Here is a 17,866-nt window from a genome sequence, read left to right as displayed (position 1 = left end):
TAAAACCCCACCAAAATATAAAATGTAAAAGAGAGGAGAGTTCTGTGGCAGCTAATGAATGCTGGAAATGGATAAAGAGTTTTACAAAGGATTAAATTTCCTGCCTCTCATAAACCAGCATGTTGATATACACAAATGTGCATAAAACAGTATCACCATTTCCTGGTGCCAGCAACTTCAGATGTAGATATGAGCAAGAGCTCTGGATATGGGTGTCAGCCTAAGCTCTGAGGCAAGACTGTGCAAATGAAGATGTGGAAATCAGGCAAAATCAGACTGTGCTCCATTCCTGTATGCATCTGTTGACTGTATCATAAATACAAAAGGCTGCTTTCCAAATCCAAACAGCTGCAAAGTGACAGAACATTGAATACCATTTCGTTTTTCTTTTTTCCCTTGTTTTTGCTTTCCTTTCCATTTTTATGCTTTAAGGTTTGCTCTTCTTTCTTGTACTCCTCAGTCAACCAGGGAAAAGGAGGACAAATTCAGCAGCTATGTCAGCATGTTTATTAACAAATTACTACCCCAGCACTCCTGACTCCAGGAGATCGCCAACCTAACACCATTACTGGGGAGGATAAATGAAATTCTCTTTTCCACATGAGCAGAAAGAACTAAGGAAGAAAGGAATAGGGTGATAGGAACATACCAGGAAAAGCACAAGTAGCAACACTACAACATTTAGAGTTCCCTACCACATGAGCCAGAGGTTGGAACTTAGCACTGTACGAAGTCTGGGGAATCTCCAGTGAAAATATGACCCATGTGAAATGTTAAAAGAAAGCAACTCCTTAAGTGTGTCTGGTTTTCTTCATAGTGCAAGAAAACCTCCATCCTCTTTTAGCACCAAAAGAAAAACATCTATAAGCACCACGAACAGGGATGGACTTTCCAGCAGAACCTGCTGAACCCCATCTAAGTTAAACCACAGTAGTAAAAGTTATTCACAGTAGTAAAAATTATTCACCCTTTCCCCCGACACCAGGAGTTCTGGAGGAAAGTTTGAGTAAAAAAACTAAAAGCACTCAGACTATCTGAATTATTTTAACCAGATGGAGGAGAAAAGAGAAAAAAGCAATTTGAACAAGGAAATTACAGGAATGCTGATGCTTCCAGTCAGCCTGGAGGTAAGGCAGAGAGAACCATTCATGCTGTGCACGATGGCTTTTTATTCCTACGTATCCCAGCTAGACTCCACAAACACACAGCATGCAGAAATCAGAAGTCAAGAACAAGTTGGAGAAACAATTCAGTTCAGGTTCAACATGAGCTATTGCAGCCAAGCAAGTCAGTTTGTTTTACACAAACTCCTTCACCCACCCCATAATCAATGTTTAGCTCCCATGCACAGCAAGAAACAGGTTCTGTGCTTGTGTGCCTTTGACTCCTGAAGGAGGAAAAGCTTTGAAAATTCTATTATTGGGAAGCAAGTGCAAGACTAAATCCTCATTTCAGAGAGACAAACTCACAGGGAGAAGCAGCTGTTCCAAAAAATAAGACTTTGTTGATTTGTATGGACTGTTGAAAGCCAGAGTTTCATGTTTTGGGCACGTGACAAATGGTGCATCCATGTGTCCTAGTGCTCCCAGGAATTCAAACATTTGGGTACATCTCTCTAACAGTGACACTTTAGGTTGGCAACATCCCATTTCCAGCAGCTAAACCTGGGGGGGGGGAACAGCCACAACCAGCAGCTCACCTCCTGCCAGAGCAGCCCAAGATTTTGGCAGTTCTACCTCCTCCAAACCAAGGAAAGGAAGGAAGACAGGAACCTCTGTCAGTGAGCAGATGGCAGGAGAAATATTCTGAGACTGTCTCCTGTTGCAGTGGCAAGATGCACAACCTCTGCCCTACCCAAGTAGAGTTGGTTGTGCATTATCTGACTCCATTTTCTACCCCACTGCCCTGGTCTGAAATGCCTTGAGTGTAAATAGAACTGCTGGCCTCATCCTCCTCCTCTGCTCCACCTGATCATTGTGCCAGCAGCCATCACAAGCACCAGCTATGAGCAAGCATTCTCCATTTCCTTATGCCTAAAGATCTCTGTGCTGCTATGATTATATTTTATCTTATTAGTCTCCTCTCTATGCAAGTATAGAGATAGGCAGTTCCTTGGCAAATCATAACTAATTACATTCTTGAAAGTTGAGCTGCATTATTAAAATACTACTGGAAACACCACCTTCTGATTGGCCTAAATACTGAATTTATTCTTGGCTCCCTCCAATAAGAATTAATCTTTCTGAAGTGGAATGAAGTGCCACCACTGAATCAACACCAGCAGCCCAAGTGACAGCAGGCAACATCATTACTCACCCAAGATAACAGACCTCAGGTCATTGAGACAGGCAGATGTTGGAGGCTGTCTCCCATTTCAGAATAATGGTCCTGTCGGAACTGAGCAGTTATTTTAGGGAAGCAAGGATAAATTCATTACCATTTGTAGGGTGCTCAGCTACCACAGCAATAGAAGCTGTGTAAGCATCCTGGTACATGCACAGCAGGAATGCACATGGCACTGACACCACCCATCCTTCACCCAGATAACAAAAGGAGGGCAATGCAATCAATCCACATCCTCAGGAGACTTGCTCCTGTGTTGGTGGGAGCAGCAGTCCTTTGCTATGGCAAACACACAAAACTGAAGTTGAGAGAGGTGCAAGACCAGAATTTCCACCAGACACAAAATGTCATTATTTATCCCCAGCATCCTTATCTTACTTCCAGGTAACACATGGTATGTGAACTTATCAGCTGCTCTTTTTCCAGATCAATAATCAATACCCTCACCACAAAAAGTACCACATTTCTGCATTGATAGCCAAACTGCAGAGATCAACAACTAGGGAAAACCATTGGTGACATTTAACACTGGATATTGCATTCCTGTTTATCATTTTTAAATGAGACATTGTTGCTTAAAACGTTAGAAGAAAACAGTTATTTCAAAACTAGATGGCTTATCCATTCCCAAAAAGTAGGCAATGTGGGTGCAAGTGTGCTCCCTTTACTCCAGGCTTTCCTGACCATCCCTACAGCTTTGTTTCCTAAATAATGACTCTTGCAACGATATTGCCACATCCTACACAGAATCAGGTCCAGAAGCCCAAGTGCAAGACAGAGAATGGATTGAGAGTGCTCAAGGTCAGGCTGGACAGGGCTTGGAGCAACTTGGTCCAGTGGAAGGTGTTCCTGCTCATGGCAGAATGGTTGGAATGAGATGCTCTTTAAGGTCCCTGCCAACTCAAACCATTTTATGATCCATTATGAAGGAAAGATTATCAAATATGCACCTAGTTTAGTGTTCAGGTCAGAGCTGTGTATTAGTAAATTGACAGGAATATCAATATCCATAAATCAAGATTTATAGAGTTCAGAGTCCACTTAGTTCAATCTGATCATGAATTATGAAAACAAACATTTCAGAAAACAATAAATTCCCTTGCCTGGCACAAAATACAACCTTCAGGTAGCAAGCTAAAAAATACACTCAGAAACCAAGACAATTTTATGTATTGTTCTATTTTCATATATTCTCATTTGTCTTTACCCACAGGTATTTCATTTTGCATTTCACCTGGATAATAACCAGGACTACCTGGCAATTGCAAGACCAGTTATTTTGGCAGAAGGTCAAGCTGAACACCTTTTAATTTGGCTGGTTATTTAACTGTACAGATCAACTCAAACCCGCAGCTGAGATATCCATTCTTGCTGAAAGCACAGTTGGAGCTGCTCAGCTTCCTCTGACAGAGCTCTGAAACAATGGGTTTGATGGGGAAGGAAATGCCCATCCAATTCTAATGCCTAATTCCATCTCCTTTCACTCAGGGAGCAAAGTACCAGATGCTCTGGATTTCCTGCTTTGTCAACTCCAGAGCAGTGCTATGTTCAGTTCTCACATTTTGTTATAGCTGTTTGTTGTCTGATAAAATGCAGTTCCTCAGGGACAGCACAGGGCTGTCTCAAGAGAAGTGTATAAATACACCTTATTTGGCAGCAGAGGAACTCAAAGCAAGAAGGTTTGTCTATGGAAAAATGCCAGATCCTGGGGAACAGATTTCTGGGGTTTTCTCTGCTCCCAAGCAGTTACCCACTGCTGAAAATGCAATTATACACAAGAGCACTGTAACAGGCTAAGGAAGGGGAAAGTTTACATCATAATCCTCTGCCTCTATCCCTTTATGCTGTCTCTACAAGCTGTGGATCATACTCCTCTTTCAGGCAGCTGAGATATCTCCCTTTATACAGTGACCCCATGGACAACTGCCAGCTTTTGTTTTACACTTACAGGTTCAAAATCCCCTGTGTTTGACTCCAGGACTCTTCACTGACAACTTGTACAGAAGCCCAACTCCAAGTTATGCCAAGAAGATGAAAAGAAGGAGATTGAGTGTCTATAAAGTAGATGAGCCAATTATCAGCATGATAAGTGCTTTGTAACACGTTTGAGGTTTTTTGCTCCATAGCAGTTTGAACAAAACTCAATGTGTCAACGCTTTTATGGATTGATTTGAAGCATTATAAGCAGCTATCCCATGCTCTCTCTACGTGTGCCACAGCTGTGTTCCTGCCCATGTGGCAGCCAGCCATTAGTGCAGGGACTCAGGAGTCCCCCAGCTGTGTCCAGCCAAGTTTGTCAGCCTTGCCTTGGAGCAGGAAAGGAGCCCTCACACCCAGCCCCGGGAAGGGAGAGGGGTAACAAACACACAAACGGTAACAGCTGAGGTAACCTGAGCTTGCAGGTACAGAGATTTGCAAGTGAGCGTCTCCTGTCCTAAATTCCAGTTTTAGGTATAAATATTTCTTTTCATACAGCCACATTAACAGTGCTGTGACACCTTAATGGCCTTAGAACCTGAGGTCTTCAGCATTTTGAGTCCTTGTTACACACAAATTCCACAAGGTCCATTTGCCATGATTACTCAAAATCCCAAAAAGTCTGCAAACTTTTAGAAACCCACTTGCTGTCTGTACTTTTAACACAGCCTTCATACACACAAGAATTATTTGCTCTTCATTACATACCAGGCTGCAAAGTCCCTGGGAATTAAATATTAACGTTTAGAAATATATACATTGCCATTACTAGTAAGGAATTAAGCATTAGTTGTTCACAGCAAGAGAATTAAATAATTTAGACTGAAATAAATAGCTATTATTAGTGGTTTGCTAGGGGTTTTTTAATTTATTTAGACTAAAATGGAATCTAAGGAATGCAAATGGAGTCTAGGGAATGCTAGGTAATAAAATCTTATTAGTTTCAGGAATCTGTGTATGGGTGTCCAATTTTAAGACATTTCAAAAGCTTGAAGATGGATGTTCAGTTTCCTAAGAACAAGGCCCATAAAGATACCAAATTAGACATCCATACACCAACATTCAGAGATATCAGAAGTTATTTAAACACCTTAATCAGCTTTTCCAAGTGGTTAGAGATACTGAAAACTGCTGTGTGCTGAAAAGATTCACCCCACTCTTAATACCTCATATTTATTTTAGTCTGTTCATAGAACTGTTCTAACCAGCTTCATCGAACCAAATCTTAAAATCCTTCTTTTTTTCCTCTAGCCAAGAAAATTAATGGTGCAAAACAGTAGAATATTGGATAAGATAGGAGCAGAATGAGTTCCCTTCATATGAAACAGTAAGGCTTTCAAAGAATTAGATTCTTCCATTTGACAGAGAATACAGTCCACATCAGACACAAAAAAAAAAAAATTTAAAAAGCAGTAGTGGGAAAATTTCCAAGACCTCCAAGTAATGAAACAGTGGCTAATAAAGCATGTCTTATTTTTCTCTCCTCTTTGGCGTTTAATATCCTCCTGATTTGTGTACACTAACATTGTGTTAGCTGCAGGACACATGAAGTGACAGAAAAACACAGCCTCCCATCTGGGCTGGTCCCTTCCATCTGGTGATTAGGGCAGGGCACAGTGCAACCATATGGCCATGATCAAGAACCCACTAACATCATCCAGAGTTGACTGGGAAATGCAATAGCTCACTTAGTCTCCTAAGGATGATAAATGCCTCTCATTCTGTTTCTCCTCCCCAGTGGACATTGTAGATTTGTCTTTTTGCCTGCACAGATGAACCTCTAGTTAGAATCACAGAATATGTGGAATTGGAAGGGACTCACAAGGATCATCAAGTCCAACTCCTGGCCCTGCACAGGACCATCCTCCAGAGTCACTCCATGTGCCCAAGAGCATTGCCCAAACTCTTCTTGAGCTCTCTCAGGTTCAGTGGTGCAACCACTGCCCTGGGGAGACTATTTTATCCTCTCTGCAAAAAACTTTTCCTAATATCAACCCCAAACCTCTCATGACACACCTTCAGGCCATTCCCTGGGGTCCTGCACTGGTCACACAGACCAGAGACCAGTGCCTGCTCCTCCTCTTCTCCTCACAAGGAAACTGTGACTGCAGGGAGGTCTCCCCTCAGTCTCCTCTTCTCCAGGCTGAACAAGCCAAGTGCCCTAGGACACTCCTCACACCACTTTCCCTCAAGGCCCTTCACAATCTTCATTGCCCTGCTTTGGACACTCTCTAAGAGTGTAATAATACCTTTGTTATATTGTGGTGACCAAAACTGCCCTCAGCACTCAAGCTGAGGCCACCCCAGTGGAGAGAAGAGCAGGACAATCCCCTCCCTTCTCAGCTGGCAAAGCTGTGCCTGAGGCCCCCAGGACACAGCTGTCCCTGCTGGCTGGAGTACCAGTGATACACACCAAAACAGTGAATTTTGCCCCTGTAACTGTTCATGAAACAATAAAAAAACTGCTAATCTGACCTTTGTAGTCAAAGTCCTGAATGAAGCCTCCATCCTACTGAAATGTTTGTTTCTTCACAGGCCTCCAGCCAGGTAATAATTAGTGTTGGCTTCATGCTTCTCATAAGGCTGATTAATCACTTTATTGCACTACACTTATTAAGAAACTCATCCCCCTCACAGACAGCCAGGACACAGGTGGAACCAATTGGCCCTGAAATCCAAGCACCATCAGCACTGGCCAATCAAGAAACCACCCTTTGGTAACCAAATCTCCATAACACATTCCCCTGTTCACAACAGGTGCAGCCAGTTAAGGTAATAATGGTTTATCATTCTTTTCTCTGATCTCTTGACAGCCTTCCCCAGGACAATCCTGAGAAAGTTGTGCCTGCTGCTCTCTGTGGCCAGAGAGCTGCTGCCACAGGTTTGTGCTGTCCTAGGAACTCTGAAACCTGAGGCCAAAGTCCTGACATGCAGCACACTGGTGCAACCCAGCCGCTGAAGATTGGAGATGCAGCTCCAGCAGAGTGGAGCACAGAGGGCTCTGTTATCTGCCTTGCTTTTACATATTAATAGAATGGGAAGAGCCTGCTTATCTGGCAGCAAACAGGAAGAAAAGCAAGGCAGAACTTCACTACTCCTTGAAGGGGCACCACAGTTGCCATCTAAGTGGTTCTAATAGAACCTGCTGAACTGAGACAGCTTTTAGGAATACCCATTTCTTAGCTGCCAAGTCACTAAAAGCCGAGTCAATAACTCCCAATGGGTCACAGCACAAATATTACATGTGCTAAGAAAACCTTTTTGAAGCTTTGATTCTCAGACACAGAAAGCAGGACCCAACATATCACCTAAACTAACAGTTTAGATTGAAGGATTGAGTCTCAGAGGGTACACAAAGTGGGCTTTAATTGCCATAACTGCAGAAGCATTTCCATGTTTTCACTTGTCTGCTATAACAAACCCCCCTTGCTTAGCAGCAAGGGCTGTGGTCAGGTCCTGTGTAAGGATATTTTTAGAGGTTAGAGCTGTAGCCAAAAGCCATTGTAATTCACCAGTACCAACCTTCCCTCCAAGGTAATATTTGAGAAATAGGACAGCACAACTGCTGGAATGGCTCTGTGTTTTGGGAGACACCATCTTGTGAATGAGATATGCAACTGGAAGATGGTTTTTGACTTCATAGCCAAAAATGATGGCCTGAAACTGTGGGGAGCAAGCGTCAGCCTGCTCACAAAGCGCTCATCAGTAGAAATAATTATACAGAGTAATTGACAATTGAGTTTCTGTAACATTTTTAAAGCATTTTTACAACTCTGATATAACAAAAGAACCACAGGACTTCTCTAGAACTCTCAAATAACATCAAATAACAAGACCAACATGACAGAACAGGGAGATACTTGGTCAGAATTTAAGCATAATCTGCAATGTTTTATCAACACACTTGTGTGAGCAAGACTTGTCTTTTTTCCTGAAGCTGTTAAATTTCTTTTGCTTTCAATACCTGGGTGCTGCCTTTCAAGCTGTGCATGGAGCCCTCTTCTGGAGAAATTTGAACAAATAAAAGCTTAAGAATGCAGCAGTGTGAGCTCTGCATTAGGGGAAAGAGTTTGAGGACTAATTTTCTCTATTCACTCTAATGACAAGCTTGTAAAATCTACACATTTTTCCAATTTACTTGGTTGCAACCCAGTGAAACGTGACAGTTATTGTTAAAATTATAAAAAATATGGGAGCTTTTCCTCACCCTGTAAGCCTTACTTACAAATTTTGAGTCATCTCTCTGCATGAAATGCATAACATAAAAAAGGAAGCCTGTCAACAACTTTTTTCTTAAAACAAATACTTGTATATAGATTTAGAAAATACCCTTTGGGGAAAATGTAAAAGACACAGATTTTGAATTCTATCAGATCAGAGTATGCATTTACTGCTTACTGTACCCTGTATAGTGAACTGCATAAGCTAGCAGAGTACATTTAGTTTTTATTGTCAGCTTCAGATCAATAAAGCTGTATATTATACTCATGCTTTGGAGTTTTAAAGGCAAGTCTGAATTAAAGGATTACTTGAAACATCTCTCTCATTTATTCCAGCTAATGCTCAGTTTTCTTTTTGGTGAAAACAGAACAGTTGGTAGTAGTGTAGACTAAATCTTTGCAAAAGGAAAAATTAATTTATTGCTCACCTGTTTACCTCAGTTTTTGCATACATACTTAATGAGCTGCTTTGATATGAAAAAGTGCTTCTCCATTTTCATCCTTTTAATGCCTCAAAAGGCAAAGTTTTTGTACTTTAAAAACACAATTGAATTAGAGGCAGACCAAGAAAACACAAAACTCAAGTTACTAATTTTAGAAATGGGCTTTTCATTAAAAATAAACCTTTTACAGTCCATGTTCCTATTGACATAAAAGAATTTCCTCAAACTTTTTTCTCTACACTGCAAACTTTGCTATCATTACTTTGAAACTAAGTTATCACTATCTTCTGCCTCCACAGAAAGATTACTAGATTGCACCTGCTTAGAAAGAATCCTATCAAACTTGGTCCTTTCTGGTTCCGCTAGCATGGCGTTATATGAGACATTCTTGCTGCTCCTCAGGGAGAAAAAAAGAGAACGTGCAGAACAAGATCCCTAAATGTGTTACAACCACGACACAAGCAGATGGCTGCATTTGTTTAATATGTTGTTTCCCACATTCTTCTGTTTACTTTTCCTGTCACATGAAAGTTGTGTATGTGGGGTGTCAAAGAGAAAAGCCAAACAGTGTTTCAGTAAATCCCATCTCTTTCCCTAGCATGGCACCCGCTCCAATTCATGCTTTAACCTGCCAATACTCAACAGCCTAGACCTGCAGACAGAATTACATACACTTCCATATTACACTCTGATTCATTCCCCAATTCATTAACTCTTAGACATGATCTGGAAAGTAAACTTGGACATGCACTAGCTCACATGGTGGAGAGAGACATGGCCAGATAGAGCTGTACATGCTGAGAAAGGAGGCAGAGTGCAATTTGAGCAATTAAGCTGGAAGTAAGGGTAAAGTACCACAAGCTCAGCCCTGCAGTACAGCAGAACTCATCTCAGCCCAGCCTGGGGAGAAACTCTGAAGTATCCCTGAAAGTCATCAATAAAGAGCAGAGGGTGTTTTCAGAATCGGGTGCAGATTTTAAGTAATCACTATTGTTTAAAAAATGCCAGCTATGTTTCATAGGCCTTTGAACTCAATCCTCTTGTATCACATAAATTCTGCTTTCCTACAAGCAACCACTAAAGAAAATCCAAACTCAAGCTGATTAATTCAGTGGTATGTTGGAGAAGCTGTACCAAAAAAAAAAAAAAGACTCAAAACAGAGAGAAAGCCAAGCAAAGCAGATGGGAGGTCTCAAAGCCAAGATGAGAGCACCAGTCCAGTACATCCACAGGTTACCCTTCCACTGCCTGTGCCCTCTCGCCCAGCCCCTCTGCTCCCTGAGCATTGCCTCCCCCTGCCAGCCCAGGCTGGCTCTCAGCCCACTTGTGACAAGTTCTCGTCCCCAGGAGCCCTCTGGGCTCCCCCAGCCCACAGGACAGTGCTCAGCCCTCCCTGGGCAGCAGCTGAGCCAGTCCTGGCAGAGCCAGAGGCTGCCCTCGGATGCTGCCAGGGAGGGAGCCCAGCCCTGGCTGGCAGAGTGGCCCAGCCAGGAACTCTCCATGTGGCACCAGCACACGCTGCTCGGCACCAAAGCCATGGCCCAAGGCAGCTGCTTTCATTTGTTCCACTCCTCGGAGCCGGGCTGGTATCCCGAACCCACCCAAATGCCTTTGTGCTTGCTCACTCCCAATCCAGCCACGGAGCCTCCTGCTGTCCCACAGCTCCAACCACCCACATCCCTGCCCTGACTCCTGACCAGGTTAAACCAGGACCTGAGTGCCCTAACCTTGATCCACAGCATGTGGATCACAGCATGTGGATCACCCTACTGCCTCCTCCTCCTCCTCACACTCTGTGCAGCTGCTCTAGCAATAAAGCTCTCCCAGGGGTGATCCCTCACCGTTTTACTCCTTATTGCCCTGTTTGGGATTAGCAGACCAAATCGCTGCTGGAGATTGCAGTTACACAAACACGGGGGGGTCAAGCTCAGTGTCCCAAGCACTTTTTTGACACTAAACCCCACCAACCCTCCAAGGGTTAACAAACCCACTCGATTCGAAAAGGAATTAACTTTCATCCCTGCTCGGTGCAGAAGATCTCAGCCCACTGACACTAAACGCAAGTTTACGGAGCCCCGGAGACAAAAGGAGGGGGAATGCACTGAAGCTGGACAACAACAAAGGATTTCCAACCCTGCTCTGAGCTGCCCAAAAGTGAGCCCTGTGACAGCAGCGAGAGGAAGAGAGAGTGACCAGCTGAGAAGTGAAAGCCCAGCGAGTCCCTGTCTTTGACAGGCAGCAGCAGCGGGGCTCCGGCGGCTCCGTGTTTTTAAGGCTGGGTGTTTTTTCCTCTGCTCTCTGGCAGAGGGGGATCTATTACATTTAATAAGAGAAAGGCTACACAGCAAGTCACTAACGGAGTGTTACACATCTATCAGGAGAGTACGGCAAAGGGAGCCTTTTGCAAGGTCTGATTTTATTTTTCCTCCATATTCCCCCCCCCTCTAATTCTTTTATTTAAAAAAAAATAAAAAAAGCAATAAATAACGTGAGCTGCCTGTAACAGTCTATAAACCTACCACCCAGCACAAGGCACAGAGAAAAGAGGCAAATCAAAGTTGCAGCATTTGATACGACAGAAAATATTGCCGCTGCAGCTGCAACCGAGACACTTGAAAGATTCCCCCTGCCACCCTTCCTGAAGGGAAACAAAAAAATGCTATATATCACACGGCAAATTGGTTGCAATTGTAAATCAGGGAACTATGAGATCCTGCATTCCTAGCAACTGGCTTAGAGCAGAGATCCTGCATCTTTAAACAGTAATTCAAGCAATGTATAATTACTCAGAAATCAGAGCTGAATTACAAATACTTTCAAATCCAAATGCACAAAAGCAGAAAGATGAAAGAAAGCAAGGAAAAAACCCACACATTTCTTACCTGGGACAGCAGAAAAGACAGAGTAAGTTGAGTTTTGTGCTGCATTTTGCCAGACTAGAAGGTACCAGAGGCTTTTTCATTCATGCACTCGGCTGCACTGAGCATATTTTCACTGTGAAACAGCCTTTGAGAAGAGACTCTGCCTTGAGAGCCAGCCAACTTCCCAAATAGATCAGCAGCATCATCACTAAAGCATTGGATAGAGTCTGATGACCAGAACCAATGGCTTTACAAGGATGATTTCTTCACAAAGCATCCCCATTTTGCATCACACATATTGAGCAAGCACCTCTACAAACACAGCACCTTCAGAAAGCATTTTTGCTTTGGTGTATTTCTGTTTAGTTTCCACCTAACATCATGCTTTACATATCTCAATAGTATTTTCTCTTTTACAGAATGGAATTGAACAGAGATAAATAAGAGCAACTCTGAGCACCACTGCAAAGAGATTCTCTTTATTAAAATGTTAATAAGGTAAACTTATTTTTAATAATTCAAAAAAATGACCTCTGCAGTTTTGGTTACTTCCAAGCCTTAGAAGGAGAACACAGAGAGATTTTTCAGTGCAGCAGAAATATAGGTTATATTTTGGGTTTTCCCCTCAATCTCACAAATCACAACCAAGACAGATCTATTCTAGCCTGCAGAAAAAATGCATCATAAGGCAATAGATTTTATTAACTGCTCAGGTAATGGCAGAATTGGCTTTTAATGAAACAAACTAGAATCCAGGACAGAGTCTCAAAGGTGCATGTCCTTCAATTAGAAAAACTTTTCCTGTTTGAAAGAGGGGACCTGCTTTCTCTGGATTGGTTATGTTGCAGCCCAGCAAGCAACACAGGCAGATGGACCAAAGATTAGGAGTGAATGCCCCTGAGTGCATTTCCAACTCCACCTCCCTTGCCACTCCCCAGTATCACAACACTCCAGTCCTTTTCTGAGTTGCCTCCTGGCAGTCACCAAGGTTACTTAGCAGTACCCTTCCCCCATTTCTAGAAGGATCAAAAGTCTCCTCAGCTCTCATCAGTGATGTTTTTCCCTCACTTGCTCATCCAGCAGAACCAGCTGCCATCACTTTCTGCTCTGCCCCACCACGGGTGGCTGCTGTGCTGGTGGAGATGAGAGGAAACATGGGGAGGGAAAGGCAGGTAGCAGATAGAAGGGATAAAGGAGCTGCCAGCCACTTTGAGCTCCCCAGCATCAGCAGGAGCTCCCAGCTGTGAATAATGTTGTTTGATGCAACCACTGCTAGTCTACTGCTCAGAGCTTACATCTTCCTTTACATACCACTGGACCAAAACTGAGGGAAAACACTGTCTTCCAAGTCTAAACCCTCACAGGCAGCAATAACTCTGTCCCAGTACCTCCATTACACATGAGTTTAAATTAACACTCAAGTTGGAATACAATCCAAACAAAACCTAGCAGGAACTACCAGCAGAAATAATAATGCTCTACATAACCACAAAAGGTTCACTACTTAGACATAAAAAGGGAAAAAAGCAGGTAGGTTGCTTTCTTTTTCTTTTTTAGGCATAGGCAGAAAGCCAGTTTAGCAGGGTAAAAAAGAAAAACCTTAGAGCTCTATGACTAGAAATACATGACTGGCCACCTCCCACTTCTCTTTCAGGGAGTCAGTTTGCCACCAAATATAATTCCCAGCCTCAAGAGGAACACCTAGGAATTTATAAGCCAGGCTGGGCAGGGTTTATAGGGCAAATCCCACAGAGAACAGCACCAGCCATTCCACAGTGTGCACAGCCTTTGTATGGGGGCACTGGGATTTGGACATTCTTAATCCCACCACAGGTGCCAAACAGCTGAGTGAGTTACCAGACCCACCAGAAGTAGGTGGTGGCTGAAAGAAACAAAGGCATATCTGCATCCTGTTTTACAGGAAAGAGACTCATTAAAAAAAAAAAAAAATAGAAGTCAAGTCATAGGGTAGATGATTCACTGCAGGATAATGTGACATGAGATTTGAGCCAACATGAGCAGTTATTTTCTGTACAAGGCACAACCAGGCTATGGGGCCATCCCAGCACAGGGGCAGAGAGGGGAACAAGGAGGGTGAGGTGTTCCCAATGGTCCTGCAGGAGCATGGCCAGCAGGGGCAGAGAGGGGAACAAGGAGGGTGAGGTTTTCCCAATGGTCCTGCAGGAGCATGGCCATCCCTACAGCCATGGCACCCCTCCACATCCTGGCACAGGACAGGACTTGCTTCCCCAAAGGACTCTCCCAGCCAAAAGAAGCCATATACCACAGCCCTTTACCTCCAGAATGAGCCAAGACCCTCTAGCAACAATTAAGGAGAAAAATAATAATCATTTAATAAAAACCAAATTCACCAACCTTCTGCCTCCAGTTCCACAGAGCTTCTTCCTCCTGTTGCAGCCCGTCCCTCCTGCTCTGGCCTCTACTCACAGCTGCTCTTACTTATCCCCTAAAAGGCAACTATTGATTCCTGGAAGGGTGATAACCATTCCTACAGGAGTAATTAAACATTCCTGGAGGAATAATTAACCATTCCTGGGGGGGTTGACCCTTCACAAGCCACTGCCAAGGCCTAGCACAACATGGCGCCCAAGCCCATCCCTCCTGCTTTGGCCTCTACTCACAGATGCTCTTACTTATCCCCTAAAAGAGCAACTATTGATTCCTGGAAGGGTGATAACCATTCCTACAGGAGTAATTAAGCATTCCTGGAGGAATAATTAACCATTCCTGGGGAGTTAACCCTTCACAAACCACTGCCAAGGCCTGGCACAAAATGGCGCCAAAGCGTGAGGGCAGCAGCGCCCAAGCGTGAGGGCGGCTGTGCCCAAGTGTGAGGGCGGCTGTGCCTACCGGCAGCGCTCACCCTCATCCTCAGGGCCCAGCCACGCTGGGAAATGGTTTTTTGGCACTGCTCACCTGAGGGAATTCCAGCACACACAGCCCTGGCTGCTGGGGACCCCAGCAGAGAGGAGGGCAGCTGCTGAAATCAGGTGTTTGACCCCGTGCAGGTGGGCCCCCAGCCTAGCTGTGTCTTCTGGGGTTAGGCGCAGAGTCTTCTCTGCTAATTAGCTGATTAATGAAGAGCTGGTAGGTTATTAATTAGAAATTAATAGTTGGTGCCTCTGTCTCAGCTAGGTAACGGGAGGAGGTTCAAACTCTACAGAGCTTTACTGAGGAGCTGGACAGGAGGCAAGAGTGCAGGTGGTGGAGGGTGGGCTCTCTCTAAACCCCAGCTTGGGGCAACATGGCTTCACAAATGAAATAAAGCTGAGGTTCCACGGAGCAACAGTAATAGAAATAACAGCCTCAGGTTTAAAGCGTAGTTAATGAGAGGGTCCAGACCTCCCCTTTTACAGTGAGCTGTGCTTCTTGCCAACAAAAAATGTGTAGTAAGCTCAGGCAGTGAGTGAGAGGGTCCTGGCTTGTGACAAAGAAAGCTCCTGCCAAGACCTTTTCTGATTCAAAACCATGCTAACTGATGGGTGTAATATGGTCTGTAGTCTTTAGACACAAAATGCCATCTTCTTCACTTATAAAATGTGGAGCAACTTGACACGTCAGCTCAGTCCCTCTCCCTGACATTCTCTGGCCACAGGGGCCAATGCTGAGCTAATGTGAACAGTAGTAATTGCCTGCAACACACGAGGAGTTTTCAGAGACAGACCCATTAGCAGATGAGGGAGTGACTGCATGCTGCCAGAAATGCCTTTTGACCTTCAGAAGATTTGCCCTATTTTGTAAAAGCTGAGTATCAGCTGCTATGAATGTATCAGAACAAGGGAATTTTAATTTCTCTTTAAAGTGGGTCACATGAGAAACCTGGATGTGAGAGAGAGGGACTAATTTCCCCTGCCATGGTACTGGCAGTCTACACTCCTGGCTGCTTCACCAGGTTGCATTTTCTTTAAGCCTGGGAAAAGGTTTTAGCCCTGGGCAACAACTGAGGGTGTGACAGTAGGACAAGAAGTTGTAGTAAATGTACCTGGATTGAGCTGGACTCCATAGAGGAGTGAAATCCCATTTTCCTGCCTGAGGTTCTCCAGCAGGAATAAGTGAGGCCACTGGCTTTAATAATGTTTTATTCTGGGGGACAGATACTCAGAATTTCCAGTCTTAATGCAGCTGAAGTTTCTTTGGGAAATATTTACAAAACTAGAAAAAAGGGGGGTTGCAGTTTGAATTTCAGCCCACAGCTTTTCATTTTGTACCCAACTCAAGGCCTCTACAATACCCCAAACTCCTACAAGACTTTCTTACATGAAGGACCTACTGGCAACAGAAAGTTTTGTTCAGCTTTCTCTAAAACCTGTGGGACTTCTGGATGTTTTGTCTAATGTTTCTCTACATCCCAGCCCAAGCTCTGGGATAGTAGAAGGGTTTTGTTTTCATACTTGCTAACAGGCAAGTCACAGGCAACACAACAAACTGATACTTCAGTGGAAAGAAGTAGGGTGTGTTCCATTGTCAGAACAAGACTAAAAATGGTTCGTCAAACAGGAATTTTACATTTTAGAAAAATCCTTAAGGGACCATCACACCCTTTTCTGTACAAGTAATAATAATAATAATCAAAATAATCCCTGTTCTTGTGAACACAATTTTTCAGTTCCTATAGGAATAAAACCTATTGTTGTTTGGGTTTTGCATGTTTTTGGATCCCTGAGCCCTTTAAGCATAAACAAAATTTGTGTTAAACTTCTAAGACCAAATTTTTGTAAATCATTCTAGAGTAACACTTTGCAGCAGTGTACATGTAAATTTCTAACCTTTACTTGAACCAGAAGCAAACTGTTCCTTAATTCAAACTTCATCTGAACCAAGATAGGAAAGGAGTGAGATGAGTCTTAGGTATGGGGTGGGTTGGTTTGTCCACAGCATCTTCTCTGTGGAAAAAAGTTTGGTTTTATTTCCTTTCTCTCTCTGGGCCCCTTTGTGGAAGAAGCTCTTGCTCCTCAGCTGACTTCCAGCATCCAAAGAGTTTCCTGGAATAATGCAGGTTTTATCCCATGCCTGCTATGAATTTGTACTTTTCAGCTGAATCACAGCAACTGATCTTGTCCTGTGAGCTTGCACCAACTGCAAAACTCCCAGGTTTAGTGACAGTCTACAGTAATTCAGCCACCTGTAATCCTACACCTCTATCCATGTTGAAGTCTGCCTCTTTATTTACCCTCTTTTCAGTAATCCAAAGGCACTGGAATGGGCTGAAGTCACTGTTCCTGGAGGTGCTCTAAACAGACTGGATGTGGCATTTGGTGCCATTGTTTAGTTGATAAGGTGCTTTTGGGTCATAGGTTGGACTTGATGATTTCAAAGATCTTTTCCAACCTAATTAATTCTCTGATCTCACAGGCCATCAACATGGGTGTCCTCCCCACAGCATATGGGTATAGAAAAATGTTCTTGCAGTGTTCCAGAAGGAAAACTCAGGCGCACAACACACAGGGACCCCATTAAGATCATAAAGATGGTCAAACCCAGAGCTGTAAATTGCTAAATGCCTCAGGCACTGGCTCTTTTGTGTACTGAAAGAACCTATGGCCTTCCTGAGGGACCCTCAGTTGTTGTGCAAACCCCAAACTGAGCCACAGCTTCATTCAGCATCTCCTCCTTGGCTGGGCTATCTGTTCCCATTCCTCACATGTGCCTCTCCCTCCCTGTTCTAACAGCGCTGCTCCTTTGCCCTCCCTCCTACTCATGATTGTATCTGGCCTGAATACAGGTGTTCTGGAAGCAATTACAGCTTCGTGCAAGGAGAATATGATGCATGGCAGCTCATTAGTTGTTTGCCACTATTATGGGAATGACTCCTTGTTTCCCTTCTGACCTCACCTATTGTCTAGGAAATGAATGGATACAGGAGTGAGAAAATTTGTTTTGGCAATGGGATCTGTATTTTCCAAGACTCGGTAATATTGAATTCTGCCCAGAAATACAAATCAGAATAATTAACCAAACAAATGCACAAAAGACCTTATCATTGCCTATTTTGGTAGCTCAA

The 17,866-nt window shown here is 43.6% G+C and overlaps 1 protein-coding gene across 2 annotated transcripts in view; it reads right to left on the bottom strand.

The window, feature by feature from the left end:
* CDH13 (cadherin 13) overlaps positions 1–12,033 on the bottom strand; it is a 446,013-nt gene extending 433,980 nt beyond the window's left edge. The window contains exon 1 of one of the 2 annotated variants that reach the window (XM_077184876.1): positions 11,866–12,033. In XM_077184876.1, coding sequence (XP_077040991.1) covers positions 11,866–11,910 — 45 coding nt within the window. In that variant the 5' untranslated portion in view covers positions 11,911–12,033. The remainder of the gene's footprint in view (positions 1–11,865) is intronic. The other variant, XM_054640681.2, reaches the window with a different exon arrangement.
* Between the last annotated feature and the right edge of the window lie 5,833 nt (positions 12,034–17,866).

This window comes from Agelaius phoeniceus, chromosome 12 (assembly GCF_051311805.1).
Source record: "Agelaius phoeniceus isolate bAgePho1 chromosome 12, bAgePho1.hap1, whole genome shotgun sequence".
NCBI lineage: Eukaryota > Metazoa > Chordata > Aves > Passeriformes > Icteridae > Agelaius > Agelaius phoeniceus.
Note: the sequence above shows the minus strand (reverse complement) of the source record. Positions and strands in the feature narration are given on the sequence as shown.